Source organism: Alligator mississippiensis, chromosome 14 (assembly GCF_030867095.1).
Source record: "Alligator mississippiensis isolate rAllMis1 chromosome 14, rAllMis1, whole genome shotgun sequence".
NCBI classification, from domain to species: Eukaryota; Metazoa; Chordata; order Crocodylia; family Alligatoridae; genus Alligator; species Alligator mississippiensis.
In genome coordinates this window covers 14,640,520-14,667,908 of record NC_081837.1, presented here as the reverse complement: position 1 = coordinate 14,667,908, position 27,389 = coordinate 14,640,520, and the positions used below count along the sequence as shown (strand labels likewise).

Here is a 27,389-nt window from a genome sequence, read left to right as displayed (position 1 = left end):
CTTCCCACTGAGAACTTCTCTTTTGAGCTCTCTGCACTGCTTAGGCTGTTTTGGAAATCATCTGCTGTTGCCGAGTCCCAAACTCAGGACTCTGAAGCGAGCAAAGGAGAAAGCTGTTTGAAAATACTTTAAAAAAAAATATATAATTTTTTTTCATGGGATCCAGCAGCCTCCAGTACACGCCCCCCCAGGTACTAGGTGCTTTCTATATTTATAGTGAGATACAGTTCCTGTCTTTACTTGCAAATGTCTGTCTATAAATTAGAGGCAAAGAGAGACCAAATGACTTGTCCAAGCTCATACTACAGGTCTGTGGCAGAGCGGGGGGCACAGAACCCAAACCCTTCCTCTCAATGGGCCAGGTTGCCTCTCCCGTTCTGATACCAGTTTGTAGAGACCTATGGTCCCCCAGCAACCACCACACAGAAATCCTGACGTTCTCATGGTCTATGAAGTCACTCTTACTCCTGATCCACAGGGGATGCACCTACGACTCAATCTGCACTCAAAGACTCTTTAATGATTAAGTCAATCATGAATCACCTCTCTCCCTCCTGCTTTCCCTGGTGACTTGAAAACCTCAAGGACCAGACCTGCCAGGAAAACTACCTACAAAACGGTGCTGCCATAGCAATGGCTCATCAACACCTGCTGAAGGAACTGACAAGGGGCAGAAGAAAATAAAGGAAGGAAAGCCCAGCTGTTAGTGTTGGCTTGGGAGACAAGACCTCCATTTCCTAGTTGGCCATTTGTCAAGCTAAATCTGTTAGAGTGTGAAGAATTTAAAGGGAATAACAGGGTAGTAAACTGACTGTGAAAGATGGCAGATTAACAGAGAGAAGGGGAGAACCAGCAAGGTGTTGCAGCTGGAGACAGCAGAGCCTGACAGAGATTCTCTACATTAGCTGCCAACAACTTTCAAATCAAGAGAGATCCATGAAGGGAAGCAGAAAGCAGCTTGAGAACAAAGCTGTGTGATATAGGCAATTCAATTGCTCCCAGCATGGAGACTTTGCCTAGATTCATCAAGTAGTGAACAAAAAGGGAAAAGGCAATGAATATGGAAGGCAACTGAAGTGGTATGTACAGGAGTGGAGGTGATGTGCACTGAAAGTTCATGGACAGTGCCAGCTACATGAGAAAGCCCATGTCTGCATACAATTGCTTTCCTTGAAAACAAGAGAGGTGATAATTACACCAAAGTTGCCTTGTGATCCCAGCTAGTGAGGTCAAACCAGGAGCCCTTAATGGTAGGCACCTGTATTCTCCAATGGGACTGGGAGACTACTGGAATAGTGGGACTTTTTACCTGCCTTTTCTTAGCCAATGCATGTCTTTCCTTCCTGTCAGCAAGCTGACTGCCATTAAGGTATTTGGATGCAGTCCATTTATACTGCACTTGTGGGGAACTCCGCTCCCAAGGATGTCCTGAAGTCCATTAAGACCTCAGTAACTCTCAGTGTAGTGTATCTTCCATTTGAAGACCAAACATATGTGCATGCACACACACACACAGCAGCCATTTAGGAAACACCAGTATTGAAAGAAATGAAGTTGCAATTTCTCTCAGAGACGAGTGTTATTGCTACTCTCTGAGTATATTAAAGGCCATATCTTGCTTTCAGCTGCATAAAGAGGCATGGAAAGAAGAATGTTATTACTAAGTATAATATTAGCTTTCTCAGTCAGGATGGGGACACTTCAAATATCATCACGATAGTGTCCCAGGGAGGATGCTAGCTCCTTGCCTCCCTTGCTCAGTATGTAAAATAATCAAACTCCCTTATGAAGCTTCCTGCTTTGGGTGAGGCAGTCTGTCCCCATTACCTTGACAAACATCTTGCTGCCAGTAGAGTTGTGGCCAGAACTGACAGGTGTGCAATAGACGGACATGGACTTGCGATCGCGGGAAAACTCCAGGGTGTATTCTTTCTTCATCAGCTGCTTGATTACCTGTAGAGAGAGAGACATGCGGAGTGCTGTGAGGAGCAGTTACCTTTATCAAAATGGGGATGAAGAGACTAGCAATAGCCCTCTTGATTTCACGCAACTGGCCTGATTAGTCAACATGTTGTATGAACGGGGGGGTGGGGGCGGAATAAATGCAGAAGCTGGTGTGGTTCTGTAATAGTGACAATAAGGAAAACAAAGGGGACTTTCACTTTGAGCTAATTTTAGCAACCTGCAAGCTGAAACTGCATCCAGGTGCTTTCACCTTTATGCTCAAGATCCAATGGCACAGGAACCTACTCAGTAATTAGTAGCAAACAAACAGATGGGCCATCAACTCTCATCTTTTAAAACTACTTCCCACACTAAGACAGACTCAGTCCTCAGCAGGACCAGCCCCTGCATTTCAAAACATTCCACCAGCTCCGGTATGAACTGGCGGATACAACAAATACCTTAAATTTCAAGCCAGACCGTTATTGCCAAGATCAGTTTTTCAGCTTCTGCTATTATGGCGACAGTAGCTCAACACGCATGTGCACTTGTGTGTGTGCACACTAGCCCAGATCACCACACCAGCTATGGTCCACTGGCTTGTATTTAATACCTGGTTCTATGTGCCAATGAGTCTGAAATCCCAAAGAGCCCATTTTATTTATGTCACAGGCTCCTACAGATTGTAAGGCTGGGCCATTCAGAAAGAAAAAAAAAGCAGTGGTGTTTAAGTCCTTCCAAAACATTACTCTGTCCAACTGCAGCTACCATAGTACTGGGGGGCATGGGAAGAATAGTGTTCTCCCATTTACACTGTACAATACAATCATGATAGCTAGGGCTTGATCCAAACACACTGAAGCCCCCAGTTCTATTCACTGATGTCAATAGGTTCTGAGTTAGGCTCTTAAATACTTTTTTTCCCCTCCCATCGCATACCACACATCTCTGCAGATGCCTTGGGCTACACATTTTCCAATTAGGCTTAGTGAAGGACAGGTTTTGCCACTGTCCTGAAAACTTGGCATGCAGCCTGTGTCTGCTTAGCAATTAAAGTCATTCAGACCAGTAGCACCTTGCAAGAAATAAGCCAAGAGAATGAATTGGACTGGAAAGCATGTCTAATGAGAGACTTAAGGTTGTTTATCTATTTAACTTATCCAAACAGAGTGAAAGGTGACTTGACCACAGTCCCTCTGTACCTACATGAAGAACAGGAGTTTGACCATAGAGGGCTCTCCAATTCTGATGGCAAACAAGAGTCAATAGGTGGAAACTGAAGCTAGGCAAATTCAATCTTAAAACAAAGGCATTAACTGTTGACAGTGAGCATCATTAGCCAGCAGAAATAACTTCCACTGTAGGAATTGTCCAATTAGGTCTGAAATTTTCTCTCAAAGAGATGCTCTAGTTCAAACAGGAATTAACTGAGGGAAGTCCGATAGCATCTCTTATACAGGTGGTTAAATTAGAAGTGCTTACACAGGTGACATTTTTTGCATGACTGGGCCCCTGAAAGTACCCTACAGTCACGACTAACACAAAGTCTGGCTGCAAAGTGCTTTTAAAATGGCCAATCACGTGAAAAATTAACCCTTGTAAAGTGAAGTAACTAGATTAAGGTGCTCTAAAGCAGGGTGCCTTAGAGAACTTGTGTTCCCTCCAGCATTAATTTTTTTGTATGGGGATGGGGCTGTCAACAAGGCAAGGACGTGAAAGGAAAGGGAGAAGTTGGCAGCACTGTGCTGGCTGCTCCCTCCCCACCTCTTCCCTCCCCACTGACAGCCCTGGAGCTGGAGGGGGTGAGGGGCTAGGGAGAGGGGCAGTTCAGCAGCTTCCTTGGAGGCTGCTGGAGTGCCCCCGCTTGCTGGCCAGAGCTGGTGCAGACAGGCTCCAGCCTACCCCGGCCCACAGGTGAACATAAATTGCACGTGGGGGAAGCAGGGAGTCTCTAATTCATGGCACTTTATGTAAAGTGCCATGAGTTAGAGTGGGGCCCTGAATGTCTGTAGGAACCCTAGCCTAGATGATCAAGGTGGTCCCTTCTTGCCTTATATTCTACAAATCTAAAATTTGGGGGAATCAAGGCATCTAAATGCCCTTGATGTCTTTGCAAAGCTCAGTTCTACTGTACAGCCTAAGACACTATTTTCAGGAGTAACTAGCAGGTCAATCTGGGACATCTGGTAGGTGGATAGTTGCTTCAGCACTTTCTAGCAAGCAAGTACTAGTCACATTTTGACATCCAGAACGACTAGAGGTTTTCTTAACATGTTGGGATTCCACTTCCCCTAAGGGCCCAGGGGGTCAGAAAACATGATCCCATCTACAGCAGTAACTCTGGGAGAATAATTACTGTATGGATCTAAGCAACTTTTCAAACTTATTTCATCCTTTCCTTACCCCAGCCCTAAAAAAAACCACACAGAGTGTCCATTCATGCTACTTACAGAATTGCAGGCGTTGGCTCTTTCCACCTTAGAGAGGTTGCTGATATCAGTGTTGAAGACATTCATCTTTTCCACCAGGCAGGTCAGGGCTGTTTCAGTTGCTTCTCCCACTTTCTCATAGACTTTCTTTGACTGACCAGAAAGAAAGGAACACAAACTTTCAATTTCAAATTTCAAAGAAAATGGTGAGCTTCATACCCTTAGTGTCCTAAACTTGAGAATTATGTTATTTACTCCAATACCTTCCATGTTACGATAGCATAAGACTGATGTTGCAGTCACAACGGTCCAGAAATTTCTGGACCATCACAGCTACAACATGACACCTGCTCTACTGTTATTTACCTTATCATTTGTCAGGTTCCAAGAGCATCATTTTCACTCCAAGGCAGGGGTGGGCAAAAAACAGCCCACAGTGGGTCCCTTGGTCCTGCTGTTGCACATCTTGCAGCCCCCTGGGCATGCAGCAAGGCTGGGGCAGCTCTGCAGCTAAACTGCCTTCCTAGGCAGCCCAGGCAGCAGCAGCTCCTTCCAGCTGTCACCCCACAGTACCGGCAGGGACCCGCATGCCCCAGCCTGGCATGCCTCATGCCTACTCCAGATTCAACCATTCAGGGTCAGCAGTGGTGGCTGCTGGGCAGAAACTGTTGTTGGCATGGGGGAAATGTGGCTCATTCCCCTCGCCACTGCCGGGCAGTTCTTGGTGCGGCTGCCTGGAGTCCACGCCACACCAGGCTGCTCCGCTGCCTCCAGACTGCCCAGTGGGGCAGTGGTGACAGTGCAGAGCAGCCCAGGCAGCAGTGACGCAGGGCAGCCCAGCACAGTGCAGGCTCCAGGCGGTTGCACCAAGACCTGCCCAGCAGCAGCAAGAGGAAAGTGCTGCTTTTCCTCCGTGCTGAGCAACAGTTTCTGCCCGTCGGCCACTGCTGCTGCCGCTGCTGAGCCTGGACGGGAAGCCAAGAGCAGCTGTGGGGCACGCCGGGCTGGGGCTGTCCGTGCGGGTTCCTGCAGGGCTAGGGCCATTCGTGGCAGCCAAAAGGAGTCACCCCAGCCCTGCTGTGTGCCCAGGGGGCAGCAGGACACACCATGGCCGGGTAGTACAGAGCAGGTATGGGGCGTGCTGGTGCAAAGTGCTGTTGGCAGTGGTGGGGAGGCACTGCAGGGTGCATGGGGGGCTCCCATGCATATCCCACCATATGCAGCCCTCAACAGCTCACCACAACTCACTGACCGGCCCTCAAGTCGAAATAATTGCCCGCCCCTGCTCTAAGGCAATGCTGCAGCCACATCAAGAGACTGTGTTAAATGCTGAAGACCGTACTAAACAAGCTAAACTACTGCTCAAGCTCAGAATACCCTGCTGTATTGTCTGCACCACAAAAACTTTTCTGTAAGGGTCACGAGTACAATCCCAGGGAATAATTTTCAAGCACAAACACAGCTCAATTTGTGTCTGAAGAACCTGTGCCCTCAAATCTGTCACAGGGATAATTCTCCGCCTCTGATTTGTACCTATAATTATGCATGGATTCAAAGGAAGGTATAAAGATGCAGGAGCAATCTGCATCCATAAAAAAAAACCACTCTTCTGCAGTCCATCTCGATGCTAAAAGGAATACCTGTACAGCACAGAGAAGCCTGTCTGTGCTCAGTGCCTTTATAAGACTATAAATGAGATACAAGATGTGACACATTCTACATTAACATTTTGACCCATGCCAACCCAACCAAGTAAGTAAGGACCTACCAAAATTGTGGCAGAAGTGTGCTGCATGGCGGCTCCTTTAATACTGGAATTTGTCCTCAGGCGTTCCCCTGCTACTGATCGGCAGAGGGGCCTCGCCGCTCACTCTTGATCAGCGGGGAGGTGAAAACCGTGATTTAAAATATGGCACAGTTTTTGCTACCAATTGGCCCAAGGGCCCCACGGCCTCGCTGCTTGTTACTGACAAGCCGGGAAAAATTCCAAGATTTAAGGTGCCGCTGTGCAGCACACTTCTGCCATGATTTCGGTACGTCCCTACTGATAAGCAATGGGCACAAAGGGCACCTATCCACATACACCGAGGCTGCTCGGACACGCTGTAGTTACAGTGCGTCAGAGCGGACTCAATCAATCGAGTCTGCTGAAGCGTGGCAATTACCACACTCCAGCAGACTCCAGAGTCATATGTATCACCATCCGACGAGCTTTAGTTAAAGCACCTCCACTGACATTTTTCAGTGCGGGGACATTGAGACATGCAATGCTCTGGGCCCTTTAATTAAAGCACCTCCCAAGCACTTTTATAAGTACACAAAGTAGCTATGGGCTCAAAAATAACTAGTCCATGCCACTGCTCTATGATCTGTTTTACGCTGGGGATGGAGCATGTTGTTGGGCTGTGCTGTAAGGAACAGCTTACAGTTTTTCTAAGTTCAGTTGGTACAACAAATATGATAACGATCCAGCCCACTCACCTCATTATAATCCAAAGAGGAGTCATTGCAGAGAGCGCAGATAGTGGCTAATTCCACCAGACCGTCATACTGGCCACAACGAACAGGTTTTTCATCCTTCAGGCTGCAATTAAAACAAACCACTATAATAACAGTATCCTCACAATTTAACAAGTTACAGTAACACTTGAGATGGGCAATGCTGTGAAAACGCAGAGCCTGCAACAGGGGACTGGCAGTTACAAAGCTAAAGCACAGGGCTGGGATCTTCCTGATTTTACCGCAAAGGTATAGGTGCGATCAAGGGGAATTTGTGCCATACCGCTGAAAAACGGGAGCAGGCCACAGCCAAATGGATTCCCCATATGATCCGCTACAAAAGGGGACCAATGAAGGTTACAACGAAGGCCCTAAACCACCTGGTTTTTGTTTAGTCTTTTCCACTGATTCCAGTGGGCTTTGGACCAGACCTAGATTAGAAAAAATGAAAAGGTTGGTGCTAAAATGGAGAGTTGGAGAAAGACAAGGTAAAGGCAGCAGAAAACAAGATTAGGGACATTGTCAAGGAGTTTTAAGGTTTCTGCATGTATGCAGCAGAGCCCAAGACTGAAAAGAAAGTCCTCCCATTCCAACCCCAAGCAATTTCTCAAGTTCCCTACAGCAGAACAGTGCACGGAGAAACATTTAAGGACCGATGACAAGTATCAAGACTGCTCTCAATTAGCTGTTCCTAAGCAAGAAACAAACTGTACCCTTTGATGGGACATTAATAAATGGCTTTGCCTAGATGCAGCTGCAATGCAGCAGCATTTTGGCTAATTAAAGAAACACCAAGGGCTCCAAACTACATTAAGGGTGTGGTGTGGGAAGGGTTTTATAATCAGAATGTGTGGAGAGTTAAATATTCTTACGTTCCATCCAAACAGCTTTGCATCCTAATTATAACTTGAATTTGTAGGATGTCTGGTATACCAAAAGAGCCCCTTGTGGTTCACAAATTCCATATACAGGAGCAACCTTATGCATTCCTGAAGAGCAGCTGTGGCGCTTTATCCAGACATAACTGTACTACCCAGCTGTTTGAGATGGGAAGTGCAGAACTTCATGAAGCAGAGCAAGTTTAAATGGGCAGAACGTGGCCAAACATATTAGAGTTCAACCTGCACCCAGACAGCTGGTGCCAAGCGTTCATGAGGAGAGGTAACACGGTCTACTGAGCAGGACAGGAGACTGGCAGACAGGAGGACACCTCTATTCTGTTCTTAGTTCTGCCATTTGCATGCTGTGTCAACTTGAATGGGTGATCTCCTGTCCCCATGTCTTTCTTCCCCTCCTGTATTGTCATATCTACTTAAGCAGATCAGGGTACAACTGTCCCTTGAGAGGTGTATGTGCACCTCCCATCAACACGGGGCCTTGGATCTTGGTGCAAACAGAAAAATCTGACCGCACGGAGATGATACAAGATCTTGCGGAAAATAAGATAATGTTTCTATTAAAATAGATGCAGCAGGCTGGTTTTGCCAACTCAAACGAAGAAGGGAAAAAAGCAGGAAAGTAACAGAGCAAACACTCCTTCGTGTCTTTTCTCCAACTGATCGCTGCAGAAATGCCAGTCTCCGTCAGTCAGACAGATCTTCAGGGTGATCTCACCTATACCGGAGACTCCTTATTGTCTTCAGAGAACCTGTGGTGAAGAGCTGGTCTCCTGTTTGACAGGTAGATAGCATTGTATCCCATTTTTATTTCCCCCCCTCTTTTTTTTTTTAAAAAACCTGTCACGAGCAGCACTGTCCTTACTTCTTTGTTGCGACTGACTTGCCACAAAACCTTAGACAGATCATCCATTTGTGTCTATTCCCTCCTCCATAAAATGGAGCCAAATAGCAGCTATCACAAAACAACTGTCACGAAGTATAGTTCATTAATAGTCAGAATATTCTAAAAATCAATCACTGAAAGGCGCTGCAAAAGACTCATTCTGTTAGATCCAATGTTAATCCAAGTTTATGTGATGAGATGATCAGCAAGGATTCCAGCTAGTTATCATTTTGTGGGGGAGAAGTACTATTAGGTGGGATCTAGAGAGAGAACCAATTCATTCTGTGTGGGGCAGCAAGCTTGCATCGGAAGGAAAGAGCTTGCAGATGCTCCCTATTGGGAAACAAGGAACAGAGCGACTATTAGGACCCTAAATTTCTTCACGGTATTTAATAGCCAATGACCAGGAGCAAGAGTCAAATGCAACAACAGAAATACATTCGTTATGGCCCTGAACAATTACCATTTAAGGAACCAAACGCCACTTCTCATTTGAGCCAAGCTGCTGCATTATGATTAAAGGACAGAGACAGTCTTCAGGGGGAACAGGCAAGTGATTCTAACTCGAGCAGAGGTAACTGCAGGTTAGGGCTGTGTAAGCTCAGCTGGTCATCCCTTAGCTGGAAAAATAATTTGTCAGATATTCATTAGTATCAGTTTATTCCACTGCTTCTTCCCAATGGAAAGAACATGCTGGAGCCCTTGTTAGAGCTCAAGAGTGGAAAGCAGGAAAGAGCCAAGAAAGTTTGAAGAATCTGTTTGCATAGTGACAAAAAGATATGCGGTTTAGACACCGTCCGCAGACTGGCCAGAGGCTGCGATTCCCAGTCAGATGGATGAGGGACTGCCCTAATCTCATAAGGTTTTAAGAAGTGAATGGGGAGCACGACAGGACAAGACGGGACTTGTTGAGGCTTAAAAGATTTCTTAAACAGTTGAAGACAATTTAAAATTCAAACAGTCATATTGCAGCAGACTTGCTGATACACCTAGGACAGGCCACGTGCCCTCTCTGCCTCCCTGTTTCACCATTTGTACAATGAGGATACTCGCTCTCCTTTGTAAGGTTCTTTGTGACGAATAAGCGAGAACAGCCGTGGGAATTAAACAAGTGAACTCCAAACTCAAAAATACATGCATGTCTAAAAGTACTCGATCTGAAACCCACCACAGCAACTCGTCCTCAGACAGCGATTAAACATTTTCCCAAATGACTTCAGCTCTTGTTTTTACTTCTCACAAAAACTTCTGTACATCATGGAAGCTCCTGGTAGGAAACCACGTTCTTAGAAGCAGGATTGATTGCTCCCTTATGTGGGAGGAAGGCTGATTAAGGGCTTGGGCTCAAGAGAGCTGGGTTTAGATCCTGGCTCTGCCACAGATTCCCTGTGGACTTTGGGCAAGACACTTACTCTGTGCCTTTATATGCTCCCCATCTGTCAGGCTTCCTTTCTCCAATTCTCCTGCCTGCTTAGATTGCAAGCTCTTTGGGATAGGGACTGTCTCTAGTTGTATATCCACAGCAATCAGTGCTGATAAGGCTCTAGCCTCAGCTAGGGCCTTTAGAGACTACTAGAATACAAATAATTAATACTTGTTTTCTCCTGCACAGAGTGAAGTGGGTTGATGTGCTAAAGTTTTATGAACACTTGTAAAGTAATCTAATAAAAATGCACTTGGATTTATCTACATTTATCTTACCAAATGTAGATAGAACAGATGGCTACCCATGCAAAAAGTGAATTACCTTACATCCTTCTAAGTTGCTTCTTACTATGGAATATATATGGCAAACTAAACCTTTTCACTGATTTTTTTTCTCTTCTGAAGAGCTGCAGGCATTTAAGACTGACTGGAGAGAAGATTCAGGCCTATGTGTCCGATTGTCCTGACACAGGAAAGACCAGAGTGGTCCATCTCTAAAGAAAGTCATTATGAACAGGTTGAAGATTGGAATCCAAGAGTCATTTTAGCAACAGAAAGATTTAGAACAACATTTTGGAAGTATTTTTAGGAGCTACGGAAGAGATCGTCATGTTTCTGTAGACAACACACAGAACATCCACAAAATCATATAATCAGCATGGCACACACAACAAGAGAAAACCTCACAGCACCAACCCTGTGTTTGGTTAGAAAGCTGATACTCAAAGGATTCAATTCCAGACAGTGCAAGGAGGGAAGAGGTGGATTTTGTGCATTAAATTAAGATTTTATTAATGGAACGGGGGGGAGGGGGGGGGTGTTCCCCAACTCACAGCAAAAACAAGCTGGGAAGAAAGTGCTAAAAAAAGACAAAAACAAAAGATAGCATTCACCCCAAAGGGCTGCTTCCCATTAGAGGGTCTGGGCATGGCCAGGTCCCTGAAACCTAAAATAGGTCTTGCAATTTAAGAGGTTAATAGCTATGCAAGATCAGGCTCTCAGGGGGCATCATCAGCACAGCCTCTTTGAAGTTCATCAAGTTACACTGATTTGTACCAGATGAGGCCCTGGATCATTTTTTCATGAAGATTTCAATCCAAGAATCTTGGTTGCTTTATAGATATTAATGAACTCAACCTGCCAGCCTAGAATGAGTTATAGTCATTTTACAGAGAAGGGAAAAAGACAGTTTAAGGCGACTTGCTTGTGGTTGTGGAGTAAAATTCCCCAGGACGGAACATCTGGTTCCCACTCTGGTACTTTAACCACCTCTGTGCCTTTCCTAAGTTCCTAAATTTATCTCCTGCTTCACCCACTTCTCATTTAATGCAGACTGCCCCCAAATACACCAAATGCCTTCCCTAAGGAGCGAGTAGGTTCCCAAACACACTTGGGCATCCCCTCCAGATTAGGTCCAAGAAAGAGATTTCCTTAGGAAGCCCAGCTCAGGTTTTACACTAAACAAGCTGCAGTAGGACAGGTCTACTGGGAGTCTGGTGAACTCTGTGCAAGTTCCCCTCCCAGAACATGGGGTATTACCCTCCCCTGCTGAACCTAAGCTACCAACAAGATAACATTTTCATTTGGCCTTATCCTCCAAGCAGTTGAATATGCCCGGCTTAAGGATGCAGGCAAAGAATGTATATGAATCCATTTAACACCGCTTAAATAAATTTAGGAACATGTTGCCACTGAAGCCTGCATCATGAATCTGTCTCGCTTGGTGACAGATTAGGCCAGTCAGGCCACATGATGCTGCCCGATGTGATGAAATGCAAGACGACTCACTTCCCACAGCACGACATGCACCATGCATAGCAGGCAGATGCAAGCAACAACACTGATCAATCAGGTGTTACGACTCTGAGACAAAAGCTGCTTTCACCTCCATGCTGCAACTCTTCATAGCCCCCCCCCCCCCCCCCCCCCCCCCCCCCCCTCAGTACAAGCAAGATTCCTCATGGAACCTTATTAGACTTAATGACTGGTGATTACTGTTAGATCTCATCAGTGAAACTCATATCAATCCAATTCCTTATGTCCACCTAGGCCACTAACAGGGGGCTCATCTGACTGTAGCTGGTTTACTGCACTGGGGTAAATTCCACCCAATATACAGAACTTATTGGTACCATCTCAGGAAGTGGGCAATTACAGCACGCTCGCATGCAGACGACTGCAACACTGAGGAACCTAATAATGTCATGTTCAAAGGAGAAAATAAGTTGGGGCAAAGATGTAGGGATAACTAGTTTGATCTCATTTTTTTTAAGCTTATGATGATACAATGATCACAAAGCAAGGGGTGTAATGTAGGCTGCCTCCTCATGGTGCACCCTGGAAAACGCTAAATAGTCTACAACTCGATGATGCTGAACTGTCCTTTAGACCACACGGTCAATGATGACGAAGACAAAGGAGTTTCATCTACTGAGCATGCTTCTACATAAAGCTGCAAGAGTGTTGCAGAGGAGGATTTGGAGCTTCTTAGAGAAGCAGCATCTAAAAATGTTTTTGGCACAAACGCATACACATCTGCCAGTTCTCTCTCCCCAGGACATGAGAAATAAATTTAAGTACCGAGGAAAAAAAATGACCCCTTCCAAACTCAATTATAAAATGCATCGTGAAGACTCCAGTAACTTCACTCTTAGGCCATGATTCAGTAAAGCCTGTGTTTACCTCTAAGCACATGTTAAATCCCTTTGACGTCAATGCTGGTCTAAATTAACATTCTCTGGGAGCCCATACAATGCCCTCTCGAGTGTCCTTTCCTGACAGCACCTAGATTTTTGCATTTTGCAAGCATCTCTGGGGATTTATGACCTTTAACCACATATCACAACATACGTACTCAAAAAGGGAATGCAGGCTGCTGATAATCAGTCTGCTCTTAGGCCATGCTGTCCCCAAACCAAACATATGCTGTGTTTTTCACTTTGCCCCATGTACTGATGAGAGCAGCAGTGATGGACTGTTACTGTAAATTTGTTAGCCTCAGAAATTTAGAACAATAATAGAATCCCACACACTACAAAAAGCTCATTTATCATTAAATTATTTCCTTACCACTTCATGTTTCCAGCTATGCTAACCTCTATGGGTCATCAGTTAAGTCATTTTATTATTAGTTATGGTAGTGTTTAGAGGCCCCAACTGAGGTTGCAGTCCCACTGAGTTCAGTGCTGCACACACTCTGGAAGAGCGAGTCCTTGACCCAAAACATCTTATAATCTAATTAGGCAAGAGTTAGGAGACTGGAGAAATAAATAGGCATTACCCTTATTTTACAGATGGGGAACAGAGGCACAGGGAGATAAGTGATTTGCCCAAAATGCAGCGAGTGAGTGGCAGAACTGGGGACTGAAGGCAAGTTTCCCAGGTCCCAGGCCAGTTAATCAGCCACCAGCTCACCCTTCTCATTTATCTGACTTCAAGGCCACATTTTCACTTCAGTCGAATGAAATCAGCACATTCCACTTGTGCCTGGAGGACTCTTCACATGAAGAAAACCAATTCAACAGAAAATACCTGGGGCCAACCACCCAGGACACTGCTAACAGCTCTGTGCAGCCCAACCGAGCTCTGCCCCTTCCCGGTGCTGGTACTCACATCTGCCCTTCTGGGGCATAGGTGGATCCTGTGATACTGAATTCATGCAGGCTGCAGTGGATGCCCTCAATCTTCTCAACAACAAACATCTGCAAGAATGAGAAACACACAATTAGGAACCTTAGGTGCCAGAGTCCCAGCCCGCAACCAGCTGTTGGGTTTCACGTTATTGCCTAGCCAACTCTGCCGAGCGCAGAGGGACAATACCCACCTCTGGCCAGTAACCTCCTAGCACTGTGCGCGTTCAACATTTTCCTTAAGGTGCTGAGATGCACCTACTCAGTGTCTGGCAGCTCCTAAATTCTTCCAGCCACCCCCTACTATTTTTATGATCACCTCTTCTAGCTTTTTTCCATCTGAGGGGAGATGCAGAGCCAGTTTCTAAGGAGCTGTCTATATTTTTCTTGGAGTGGGGGAGGAGAGGGCTATGGTTTCTGGTCTGGCGCACAACTTCTCCAAGCCGCTTTGGAAAACACGCAGCCCCAAGCAAGCTGCATGAAGCAGCCGTCACAGAAGGGGCAAAAACCATCACAGGAAACAGCTGTGGTAATGAGCCCCCCATGCTGCCCTTTTCCAGCGAGCTCTCGGCCATCAGCCTGCGCCACTAATTAACAGGGATTACGGCTCAACAGTGCGCTGCACGAATGTGACAGCTCAGTTAATAAAACACCAGGGAGTTGTACGAGGCCCACACATTTTATTTTTAGTAACATTTGTCTTTCAGGCTCCTTCCAACTTCTCCCTCCCTGCTGTAGCAACAGCAAAAATCCCTCGCCTTTCCGTGTCCTCCACTCTCCCTGCCTGCCTGCTTCTCAAAAGCACCAGCAGGAGCAATGGCTTCAAGACTGGTGACACCCGTTCCACCTTACACAATCACGCAAGATGATTTGCTGATGCCCGCAGTCCCTTGATTATTTAGGATGTATATTAAAGCCAACAGAAAGAGCAACTTAATGGCAAGAGGTCTGATGATTTTGGCACTGGTGGGGAACACCACCACCTGCTGGTAACAACCACCAAGAGCTCAGATGGGGGAAAATCCTCCACCAAGGAGAGAAGCAGATATTAATTAAGCTGAGATAGTTTGATTCTCATTTTTCATATTGCTCTATTTATTCTTAACAATTATAGCGTAGTAACATCTAGAGGATGATCAGATCACAGCACAGTCGGGCAAGTTACAGTGTAAACTTATGGTAAATGACAGTTCTTGCTTTCAAGGACTTTGGCCCAGACCCACAAAGGTTCCTGCTCTTACTGCATCTAAGTTCTTCAGAGAGCGGAAGCCCCCATCCTACCAGGCGGCTGCAAAACAGATAATAGCAGCAATATGTTTTTAGCTATCTTAAGGCAACATGACATGTGGAAGCAAGGAGGCATTACACAGGACCAGCCAATTCTTCATGAAGCACATGCAAGTGCTCAGTGGACCACATTTGAAAAAGTCAAGTCTAAAGTGATCTGCACAACTGTGGACATCCAGACTTCTTAAAACGCAGTGAAAATGGCTAAGCACCTTTTAACAACTATATAAACCCGAGAGAAAACTTCAGTGCATTGCAAGGCCATGTAAAGTATGGGTGATGGTGCACATGTGTAGGCAGTGACATTTTCACATTCTAGGCAGGGCCACAAAATAATTAGCTTTTTAACAGGATTACTCTATGTGCAGGACTACTGAGAATGAACAAGCGACCATTTTCTTCTGCACTCTGTTAAATAAACTACTACAACTCCACAGGCTGTGGAAAAGGGCTCCCAACTTAGACATGTTATTCACTGTGGGTTTCACCCAAGCCTTTTAAGATCAACAGAAAGATTCCAGTAGATTTAAATGGACTCTGGACTGACCCCACAGGGCCTGGATAAGGTGGATAGGATATGCTGAGTAGCACTGTGTGGGACAGTAACAGGTGGGACCAGGATGGGAGTATACCACTGCAGAAAAGGGGTAGGCAAACATAGCTCTTAAAATGCAACCCTGTTGTGGACACCGCACTGGTGTCCTGGGAGGCCCGGACAGACCGTGTGATGAAATTACTGAGAAATGCTTTAGCAAAAAGTTACAAAACTTCATCATTTCATCAGAGGATACAGAGGCACCTCAGTTACAGTGAAACTAGATAGCATTTCCAAGCATGTATCAAGTCTGCAGCCTGTATTATAAAGCAACCAAGATAACCTCACTTCTTAATACAGTGCAAGATACCTAGGGACTTAGCTGTCATGACCCCACACATTGTAGCCCAGGGGTGGGCAAAATACAGTCCCCATGGGCCAGATCCGGCTCGTGAGGCCATTCTATCCGGCCTGTGTGGCCCCTAAAAAATTTAGAAAATTAATATTTTTCTGCCCTTAGTTCCTGTAAAAAATGACAGGAACCAAGGGCAGTAGGACCCAGGGGAAGACCGGCAGGCTCTCACAGCAGCAGGGCCCACCCGGCCCCGCCCCCCCCCAGCTGGAAGCCCCACCAGGGGCTTCTGGCCTGGGACCATGCAGTTGTCCCAAGCTGGAACCTGGAACCGCAGGTAAATGGGAAGGGGGGGACAAGGGAGGACCCCAGGCAGGGGAGGAGCCCTGGGGAAATGTGGCCCAGGGAAAAGCTGAGCAGGGGGCGGGGTGCCTCCCTCACCCCGTGCCCAGTGCCCCATGCTGCAGTCGCTCGCAGCCCAACTGGGGCTGCCTATGCCTGCTCCAGACAGCCCCGCGTGGACTAGAAGAGCCTGCAGCAGGGAGTGCTGGCCATGGGGCAGGCAAGGGGCCGCTTTTCCCCATGCTCAGCACCAGCTTCTTCCCTCCCGGTGAGCAGGGGGTCGGGGCTGTGCACTGGCCCCTGCCTGTACTGCGGGTCTGCGGGGACTGGGAGTGAGTGGGCAGGGAGACAACGGGAGCACGGGGCCCGCACTGGTGTCCCGGGGCCAGCACTGGCAGGGCCCAGAGCAGGGCAGCAGGAGTCCAGGGTCCTGGCCAGCAGGGGCTCTATGGAGCCGGGCCAGCTCCCCCCTCTCCCTGCTGGTGCACCGGCTCCACAGACCCCTGCCAGCCTGCGTCCTGCTTCAGGCCCCACCAGTGCTGGCCCTGGGAGATTGGTCCCAAGATGGTGACCAGGGGGTGGGGCTCCTGTCAAGGGGCGGGGCTACCCATGAGGCCCTCTACAGCCTGCCAAAACTGGGTAAGCAGCCCTCCGCCTGAAATAATTGCCCACCCCTGCTGTAGCCCCACTGAACTTCAGGTAGATGGGGGAGAAAAGTCAGGCAGGTCCTCTTGCTCGGCTCAGCTATACGATAACTGATGACAACAGCATGCTCATGTCAGGGCTGGGAGTTAACATCCCTTTGAGATGAAATGTCCTGCAGACTCAGGAAGACTCCACTTTTTCAGCTCCCCTTGGAAATTTTAGCTAAGGCTAGATTCCTCCTCCCCCCCCGCAAGTGAAAGCTTAAATACTGCAGCAAATTGATGGAGAAACGCTGGTTTGGCCTTTTCAGCTTGCATCAGCTCACTCCATTCCTTGAACACAGGAGACCCTAACATGGCCAATATCTGTGTTATACATCATGTAATCAAGGACTTCAAGTTCCAGGGCAACCCATCCAGCACCTTTCACCAGCAGTAAATTCATGCTGATGAATGAAACAAATGTTTCCACCGGCCAAAACATATTGCAAACACATGTGGAGGGCTCTGCCTCTGGAGGACGGTCCCTATGATGCACGTGACAGTTTTCGTCCCCTTTTGTCATTCCATCACTAACACCCATGTCAGCAGTAACATGCCCGTTAGAGGCACTGTCACCTTCCATTAGTTTTGTAAGTCTGTTTACGGCGGTATCTCTACATAGTCACACAATGCAAGTTACCTTGACAACTGTCCTCTCGCATGCTTCGCAGGTTGTCTTTGCCAGTGGGTGTCTGCCACCTTTAAGAGACATAACTATGCACTGCAATCACACATGCTTCCAAATTTAAGGTGCTCCCACCCACCCCAGTCCACCTCATATTTTTCATGTGTTTCTACTGTTTTCCTATGTTAATTTTAACAACTTATCCACTCAGAAAATAAAGCAAAGGGATGTTTGACAAAAAGAATATAGCCCCATGATCCAAAGTGGGGAATGAAGGATGGTGCTGGAGCCATCACATCGCTCAAAAGATACCGACGGCTACAAGTGCAAAATATGATCCTCTCCTTAGCACCTCCCCATCCCCCCGGCACATATGACTACATAGGTTAAGGCTGCATCAGCTTTTCTGTTTAGGAATAGGTCTAAGCCAAAAGTTCGGGATCTGAATCTCTTCAAAGCTGGAAGTAGAGGTAGTTCAAGCTGAAAATCGGGGCCACCTATAGATCTCTCAAGACAGAAAAACCTACTTATTTCAATGGGAGTTTTGCAAGTGGCACAGAGGGCTTTCCATGCCCATCATAGTTCATTGGTTTCTTGTTAAAAGTAGGCAGTTTGTAGGTAGCAACAATGCTGCCCGCCCTAAAAACTCACTCTAGGATTTGAGTTGTGCCAAGCTCTTACTGCCCTGCAGAAGAAAGGTATGCAACTCTGCTTCAGAGGCCAGGGAGTGGATGGCTCAGGGGCGCCACAGGTGGAAGGAATGGATTTTGCGTTCCAAACTGGCATATTTTCCTTCAATTTTATCACATTTGAATTTCTTTCTAGAAACACTCTCTCTTGAGGAATAGACCTTGCTGGCTCGGTCAGTTTTCTGCTGGCTCACTTCCTCAGTTTACACAAGACTTGTGGCTCTTCTGAGTGTGAAGTCATGTTTTATTTCCTGTTGATGCACTGGCTCAGTTTAACTGGCGACCCTGGTGCCCGTTATGGGTAAGTTAGAGCAAGCTTGGAATAGGAAACCTTATTGTTAGAGTATCTCTTGTTCCCACTACTCACTTTCTAGCCCTAATGTGCCAAAGGACAGCAATGGCTAACTGGACTTCCTAAGGGGAGGGTCTGTGCTTACATCTCTTTGGCTCCTTGCCATGAAGCCATCTCCTTGCTCTCTGGGGCAAATTCTCTTAAGGTGCTAACTTGGATCAATTGGAATAGATGAACAGCTAGAGGCTCAAAAGAACAAACTTGCCTTAGCCAGATGGCTAAGACTGAAAGCATTAGCAGCAAAAGAGAAGTAGGACCGGTCTTTGGTATGGGAGGGAATTCTCCCATCTACACATTTTTACACCTTCAGATTAAGAGACCCATGTGGTCAGTGGCAAAAGCACGATGGAGCAAAGCTCACAAACAGATTTCCTCAGAGCACTGAATGGTGCTAGTCACATTTAATATAGTACGGTGCTGTCATTTGAGATGCACAGCAGCACTGTGTTGGGATTAACTCTGCGACTCCCAACTCATCTTGCTTCACCCCTGTGGTTCCTCGCCTTTCTAAGGCAGGACCCTTATGCCTAAGCAACCTTCAGTTCCTCAACAATCCCATTTTCCTCCCAGATATATTTAAACTGCTTGCTTCTAAGCAGCTGACATGAGATAATTATGCCAGAAAGAGAAGGTTACGGCCATTATATGAACAGCTCATCTATCAGCCCTCATTCACCCAAAGGGATGGCAGTTTGGCATCGTGACCTGGGCTCAGCCTGCTTCCCAGCATCTCACAGCAAGCAACGGGACCCCAGGCTTGGAAAGATGAAAAACTTGCAATTATTATGTGCGCAAACCCCTTCCATCACTGCCATAGCACATTTTCTCATCAAAGGAAACCGTGTGCCACTCTCCCCTCATCCTGGTGACATTACACCTTAATGCAAACCTTCTTTCCTGTCTCCCCGGTTCAGCACCCTATGGCACTCACGTGAGTTTCCCCAGCCATTTCCCCTTATGCCCAAACAGTTCAACCCTGCTCAGAAACAGCAGCCGGGAGCGGCACCCTGTCCTGTAGGATTCTTAGTTTGGTCACTTAAGTGTTACTTGCCCCTGCAGAAACTCGAGTTCTTCAAGCTGCAGGAAATAAAGCACAGCGCCTATTGGCAGGAGTTTATAAACTCAGTGCGTGTGCCCGTCATTCTTCCCCGCTAATCCCAGGCTGCTTCCTCTCGGATCCTGCTCTGTATAGACGGCCTGTCAGTGCTGGCTAAGCCTGGTTTATGTTCCAGAACTCCCTGAGGATGGGGAAGCAGAGGAGAGAGTCATGTCAATATGCAAGCGAACTGTAAAAAGCCTCTTGCAAAACCTTTCAGCAGCTCATGAGAAGAATAAATAACGATGCAGGTTTAACATTCTGCTCACTGGAGTGCTAGAAGGTGGAGGCTTAACTATAGCTCCAAGCTGTACTGCACACATACGAGGGCAGAGACACGCATCCAGCGCATGCTTTCCCAGAATGTATTCAAGCCACAATGCAAGGCTGGAGCTATATCACGATTTCTTTGGTCACACATGAGCTTCAGCAAGTTCTGTGGGAAAACTGGAATGGGTAAGACAAATAGGATTCAGCCCCGTTTCTCTCAAGCCAAGCCGAGACTTGAGCAATGTGCTCCCTGGGAGCTCCAGCATGCTTGCTACCACCCTTACCTGTTGTATGATCGCTCAAGAAAACCCAGGAAACCTGCCAACTAGATCAGGCTAATGCAATGCCATCTGTATTAGCCAAAAACAAAACTTATTCACAATCATCCTGGCCACTCAGTGGGTTCTTAGATGTTCAGACTAAGATCCTTGAGGCAAGGATCATGTATGTATGCGAAGGAAATATGGACTTATGGCAGAAGCACTCAGCTGGTACTCAAATGATCTGACTTTCATTAGTGGCTACGAAGAAGAGTTGTTAGAGCACTAGCCTGGGAAACCCAGGTTTTAGTCCCTGCCTTTGTGATATTTGGCAAATCACTTAATCTGTCTGGACCTCAGTTTTCCTACCAATGACATGGGCAATAATAAACAATCCCCTACCTCACAGTGATGTTGTAAGCATGAGCTTCCATTTTCCTTAATGTTTTGAGGTGCTTGAATAATGCAGTGGTCAGGACTCTACAATGGGTACTTCAATATGAAAGGGACAACCCAGTGCTGGATACAACATCAGTACTGACATGCCACTAAAAGCCATCACTGCAGCATGACAGAAACATTTCCAGCTTTGGTACGTAGTATATTCGTTTCTTATTGGGAGCAACAAACCAGGCACGGAAGTCAATTCTAAACCTTTAAGATAGTAAATAACTACGCTGGATTTTTGAAGACTCCTTACAACACAAAGAGGAGGCATATGCACCCATGCTCCCTGCTCCACCTAATAGCCACAAAGCATTTGATGCCACTCCTCGGACTCTCTCTCCCAGTTTACTCTGGGAAAATCAAGCCTTGCTCCAATCTCCACTACGTACTATCCCCACAGTACAAGGATGCTGACAGAAATCTGGTGCCTTGTTGCATTTCGCTCATTATCGCTTGCAACTAATGAGATGACTCTGGTAAAGGACTTGTACACTTGTGATGACCATTTGTTCCACTGGGGATACATCCCTTTAATCTTTGGTGCTTCGTTACTTCAAAAGCAAAAAAGAAAAAAGGAGCCCAGTTTCATGAATGTTTCTTGTGCTGCTTTTTAGACATAAAAGATACTATGGAGTTTCCTTTAATCTTTTTTCCAGATTTCAGTCTCCAGCTAACCTAGAGCGGCAGGCAAGCAGTTACGTGAACAAGTGTGTGCATTCGTATGGTCACATTTTCCTTTAGGCTCCATCATACTGACATGATTAGCCTAAAAATCTGTGGGACAGATTCTCCAAGTCAGCAAAAACTATTATGACCATCTTCCCAAAGTGGACACCATCAAACCCAGTGGACTTGGAGCTAAACAAGAGTCAGGCTCTTAGAAAGGCATTCAGTCTCACTTGGAGGCTCCAAATAATGATGCATTAACCGTTAATTGTGGTTGTTTGAGTAGTTCATTGCCCCCAATGTTAAAAATGCACATCTGTCCTATTTGAAATATCTGAATGCTAGAACACATTACCAAGACTCCACTCAGAAACAGTCCATCGTACTTCCAGCTCCTCTACTGAACCCATCACTCTGGCATCTCAACACCTCTCGAGAGATTTGAGAGAACTGCCAGCCAGCAGAACCAAGAGCAGTCTCTGCTCCTCAGCAAAACAGCTTGGGCCTTCCCTCAGTTCAGAAAGCAGCTTGCACTCCTATTCGGAGATTTAAAAGCTCGTCTGCCAGCGATTACTGCAAGTATGCCCAATGACAGTGAAAGATCAGTGTCTCCTACAAGTGCCCAAACTGCTCAGAGATGTACATGACAGAGTAGAAAGCACTGCAATATACTCTTGCAATGTAAGTGGCCGTTGCCTCTAGGTAGTACATGTTCTGGTACTATGATGGTAAGGAGCCATAAAAAATGCCAAGACAGATTTTTTAAGCAGCAGCACAGAAACCTTGGAAAAACGTATGCTTGTACGGCTACAACTTACGGGGAAAAAAACCCTAACAGCTAGACTTTTTATGCCTCAATATTTTGGTTTCCCATTTGAATCACGTTCGAGGCTGGTTTGCAGAAGGTGGATGCTCACCAGTTCCCAAAGCACAGGCAACTTTTAAAGGCATATCAAACTGAGCTGCAGAAAGAAGATGGCAGCAAAAATCACTAACCATTTCTGAAGATTGGAGGCCCATGTACTGAAACTGGATTAGGGGCTGGAAATGTTCATACTGGATGCATTTGCTACAAGTCTGGAGATTGGTGCCATAAACACCATTTCAGGCCTGTTGGTAGGAGCTCTTATAGTTTCATAGTTGGTAGGGTCGGAAGGGACCTACGCAGATCATCTAGTCTCACCCCCTGCCATGGGCAGGAAAGGATGCTGGGGTCAAATGACCCCAGCTAGGTGGCTGTCTAGCCTCCTTTTGAAGACCCCCAGGGTAGGGGCATGCATCACTTCCCTTGGAAGTTGGTTCTAGCTCCTAGCCCCCTTGACCGTGAAGTAGTGCCTCCTGATGTCTAGCCTGAACCTACTCTCAGTCAACAATGGCCATTATTCCTAGTTACTCCTGGTAGTGCATGGGGGAACAGGGACTCTCCCATTGCCTGCTGGTCCCCCTTGGGAAGTTTACAGGCGGCCACCAGATGCCCTCTCAGCCTTCTTTTGTGGATACTGAACAGGTTCAGGTCCCGTAGCCTCTCCTCATAGGGTCTTCCCTGCTGCCCCCTGACCATGCAAGTGGCCCTCCTCTGGACCCTCTCAATGCTGTCCACATTCCTCTTGAAGTGCAGCGCCCAGAACTGGACGCAGTACTCCAACTGCGGCCTGACCAGTGCCGCATAGAGGGGGAGGATCACCTCCTTGGACCTGCATGTGATGCATCTGTGGATGCACGACAAGGTGCAGTTAGCCTTACTGACCGCGTCCCCACATTGGCAGCCCATGTTCATCTTGGAATCAATCGTGATTCCAAGATCCTTCTCTGCCTCTGCGCTGATGAGAAGGGAGATCTCAAGCCTGTACATCTGCTGCTGGTTCTTCCTCCCCAGGTACAGCACCTTGCACTTGTCCATATTGAAACCCATCCTGTTATCATCTGCCCACCTCTGTAACCTGTCCAGGTCTAGTTGTAGCCTGTCCCTCTCTTCTAACGTGCCCACCTCTCCCCACAACTTAGTGTCATCTGCGAACTTGAACAAGGTGCTTTTCACCCCCTTGTCCAAATTGCTGATAAAGATGTTGAACAGTGCGGGCCCAAGGACCGAGCCCTGGGGAACCCCGCTGCCCACAACTATCTAGATCGAAAACCACTTGTCCACCACCACTCTCTGGGTGCAGCCCTCCAGCCAATTTGTGACCCATCTGACTCTGTAGGTGTCGACACCACAGACGCCCTTTTTTTAATGAGAATGGGGTGAGAGACAGTGTCGAAGGCCTTCCTAAAGTCCAGGAAGACTACATCCACTGCGACACCTGTGTCCAAGGCTTTTGTGACCTGGTCATAGAAGGCCACCAGGTTGGTCTGACAGGACCTACCTCTAATGAGCCCGTGTTGATTGCCCCTAAGCATAACCTCCCCTGCTGGTCCCTCGCAAGTGTGCTCCTGCATAATTTTCTCAAATTTTCTTAATTTTTTAAAATAGGCTTAGGGAAAATAAATTTGCCTTTATTTTCCCTAAGCCTATTTAAAAATGGTGTTCTGTAACCCACGGCAACCAAGCATTACATTAAATTTCTTGCTTGTACCCAGCTTGTGTTCAGTGACTAATACAATGGCATTGAGTCAAGGTGGAGGGGGAGATTTTGGTTGGGGCTTGGAAAGGTATTTCCGGGTTTTCAGCACTGTAGAGTGTATTTCCAGACTGGAGAAAGAGACATGTTTGCAGTGGATGTAAACAGTGGAGAGGAAATAGCTGTAAGTTCATCCATAAACAGGATAGGTAACTTAAAAAAAAACCAACAAAACACTAAACCTACCTACCTTAGCTGTTTAAATGGCCCTTTCTGTGAAAGCTCCTGGAACCTAGCCAGCCGCATAAATCTTCTGTATAAACTCCCTGCACTGTTTACCTTATAAGGCCGGTCGGTGCATATTAACTCCAACCTCAAACAGAGAAGGAAACTCAGCTGGCCTCTGACCAAGCTTTCACTCCAATACATAGCTCTGTGTTTAACCCTTTAAAGCAAAAATACAATAGCGCAGAGACAGAGAGAGCATGCAAGCGAGCAGGTGAGAGGTGAATAAATAAATAACACTATTAAGAACCTGATGGACTCTCAGATTTAGGTTTTGTATATAGCCCTTTTGAACCTGAAATTCCATTTTCTTTGATTTAATGTCATAAATTGAGGCACTACCAACACACTTTGGAAAGCAAATGAATTGTAAAAATACTTGCGTTAAGTATATTATGAGAGACATTTGATGCAGGTGTATTTGGGAGAGAACAAGTCCAATGAGGCAAGTGGGTCTGTATTTAAACATACATATTTTCTGCAGGCCATGAAAATGCTGCCAGGAGAGGGTAGTCGCACGGGATGCTAAAGTTTGCTGATCACACAGTGTAGATTTCTAATATTGCATGCTTAGTTGGTGAGCAGAAAAGGAAAATAATTAGGATGAATAAAAATAAAATATTCACGCCTTCTTGGGAACTCGGACTGACAAACCTTCTTGGGAACTTAGACTATGCAAACCCAGACAGAGGAGAGTTTTAAAGGTATAGACTACCAGTCAGGATACCTGGATTCCAATCCCAGCTCTGCTAGACGCATCATTTCAGCTCTCTATGCCTCAGTTTGCTCATGCACAAAATAAGGATAAAAAAATATATCTTTTGTATACTGCCTTTAGATTCTTGGGTAGACAGATGCACTAGGAAAGTACAAAGTAGCACAATCTAAAACTGTTCTGATTTAATATTTTTATCAAGCGAGACATCATCTCTCTCTTTCATCTCCCCCTGTCCATTGGCAAGCTGACTATCACCACCAAACGGCCAGTAAGCTATAACTCTTAGATACTACCAGTTGGGTTTGAACTGGCAGCCTAGACTTTAACTAGACATGGACCCTACAGGTCCAAGGGAGAGGACAGGAAAACCTTGAGCAAGAAACTCTAACAAAGGAGCAGCCCATGTTTGGTTTAAGTAAAAGATGCTGCTGCCCCAAACCAGCAGTATTGAAATGAGTATGCATGTGTGGTATGTGGTGCTGCACATGCAGGGAGATCCCAGTGGCAAAAAAAACCCACAGTGGAAAAAAAGCAGGGTGGCACATGTGGCAGCAGCGTGCACTGCCCGAAACCGGAGCCTGGCCGGCCACAGCCACACTCCAGATGTCAGTCGGGTTCTCCGCTGCTTGATTGCCACCACTGGAGCCCCCGGGAGGCCCTTAGGACCCTAGGTAAGAGTTGTTCCCCAGGGACAAGTAGGAGCAGCATGCTGTGCCGCTGCTGTTAGTGCCTGGGGAAATGCACGTGTCTGCACATCTGGGTCCGACCCCGAAGGGAATTCAGGCCAAAGAACCGTGGACCCTTGGGAGGCCAGTCTGTGTGCAGAGTTATCCATGACACTAGTTTAAGTGTTTATATCTTAAAATATCCTAGGGTCTGTTGCTAGGATCTGCTAAAACAATCCATTCAACCCCCACTTCCAAAGGACAGAATACCTAGAGGGCTACATGAACAGGTACAAATTATGAGTCAGCTGCAAGATGAATTGCCACAGATAGTCATACGTCTCCTTTACAGTTTACATAGCTGCAATGCACTGTAAGAGCACTCGGATGCTCAAGAACAATCCCACTCCCCATCCTGCGGTTGCATGGCACAGCCTACAGCTAAAAGGCTGTGTGTAATTCTCCACAATCACTCCTCCTTCACCTTGAAGGCTGGCTACTGACTGTCAAGTGCAACAAATCGACTGCAACCCCAACAAGCACAGAACATGAACTCAAAACCATGCAGGGCTTTCCTCTCCCACTGATGTCAAACACATGGGAGTGCACTGGTATCTCAACAGGATCTGATCCTGTGCTAAAACTGTGTAATCAAGCGTCCTCTGGTCCTCATTCAGAAAGGTACAAGATGTGTTTCCTTCTGTTTTAGATAGAGATGTGCTCTGGTCTTTGTTTCTGTGATGAGCAAGGGCCCAAAATCAGCACATCTGCAGAATGATGAACACAACCCCATGTGACAGGGCTAGATCACACCCTACACAAAACCCAGCCCCCTATGCAGCTCTGCCCATTCTTTAAACTCAGCCATGTAAGGGCTGAGCAGACAGCTGGCCATTGTGGCTAAGATTTGCCTCCATTTCCTGCCCTAGCTCTGTCTACCAGGCCTTATCTCAACTCTCCCCCGCAAGTCCCCAGCTTCAGTTCAGATACGGCTCATGATCTAGGCTTGTTTTTCAGGTTTGACTTCCGTCTCAGACCCACACATCCCCCCAAGCCTTCCAGTCATGTTCTGTCAACTGCGCTGGACCACCCATGCCCCAGTCCCCGACAGTCCCTCCAAGAAATTCAGCCCGTCCAATATTGTTTTGGAGGTTTGAGGCACGTTCTTACTGATGGCTAGAAAATGGTATTTAGAGGTTTGCTTTTAGGAACTGGCTTGTAGGTAAAGTAAATATTGTATTAGAATAACAGTCCCGGGCAACGGCAAGGGTTAGCCGATTTCTAAAAGCCTGTCTGTGGCAAACGTTTCCTTCAAGGCCCACTGTGTCTGACACAGGCAAGCAGCAAGCAGACACATAGGCTGGGAAATGGAAGACATGTACCAGTGGGTTCCATAACATGAGATGAGGGACTCTGCCACGTTGGCTAATCCCTTGGGATGTCTGGTTTTAGCAGATGAACCAAATTAGGAGACCGGTAAAGCCCAGGTTAGGATGTGTGCATGTGATGGGTTTGTGAAACCAAGGAATATGCTGACAGGACAGAATATGGACAGGTAGACCAATCAAAGATGCCCAGAGATGAAGAGTCATCAGAAAAGGAAAAAAGAATATACAAAAGGAAGGCTTTCAGAGCAGCAAAGGGTCCCCGAGAGGGAAACCCAAGGCCACCATGGACAGAGGGCATACCACCAGCTCATCTCATCTCATCTACCCCACTTCTGGGGAGTGGGCCTCAGCCTCCGACCTCCAGGCTGCTGACGTCTTACATTCAAGAGAGAACCTCAAAGTGCAGCTTATGTACTGGCCAGACATACCTCGACTCTATGAACACTGGGACTGGTAGATA

General features: G+C 46.7%; 1 protein-coding gene across 2 annotated transcripts in view; it reads right to left on the bottom strand.

The window, feature by feature from the left end:
• The window catches only part of ATP2A3 (ATPase sarcoplasmic/endoplasmic reticulum Ca2+ transporting 3), a 148,600-nt gene that overhangs the window by 26,334 nt on the left and 94,877 nt on the right, over positions 1-27,389 (bottom strand). For both annotated transcript variants that reach the window (XM_006272254.4, XM_019493449.2), the window contains exons 9-12: positions 13,692-13,780; positions 6,855-6,957; positions 4,395-4,526; positions 1,828-1,953 (exon numbers count right to left, since the gene is read on the bottom strand). In XM_006272254.4, coding sequence (XP_006272316.2) covers positions 1,828-1,953; positions 4,395-4,526; positions 6,855-6,957; positions 13,692-13,780 — 450 coding nt within the window. The remainder of the gene's footprint in view (positions 1-1,827; positions 1,954-4,394; positions 4,527-6,854; positions 6,958-13,691; positions 13,781-27,389) is intronic.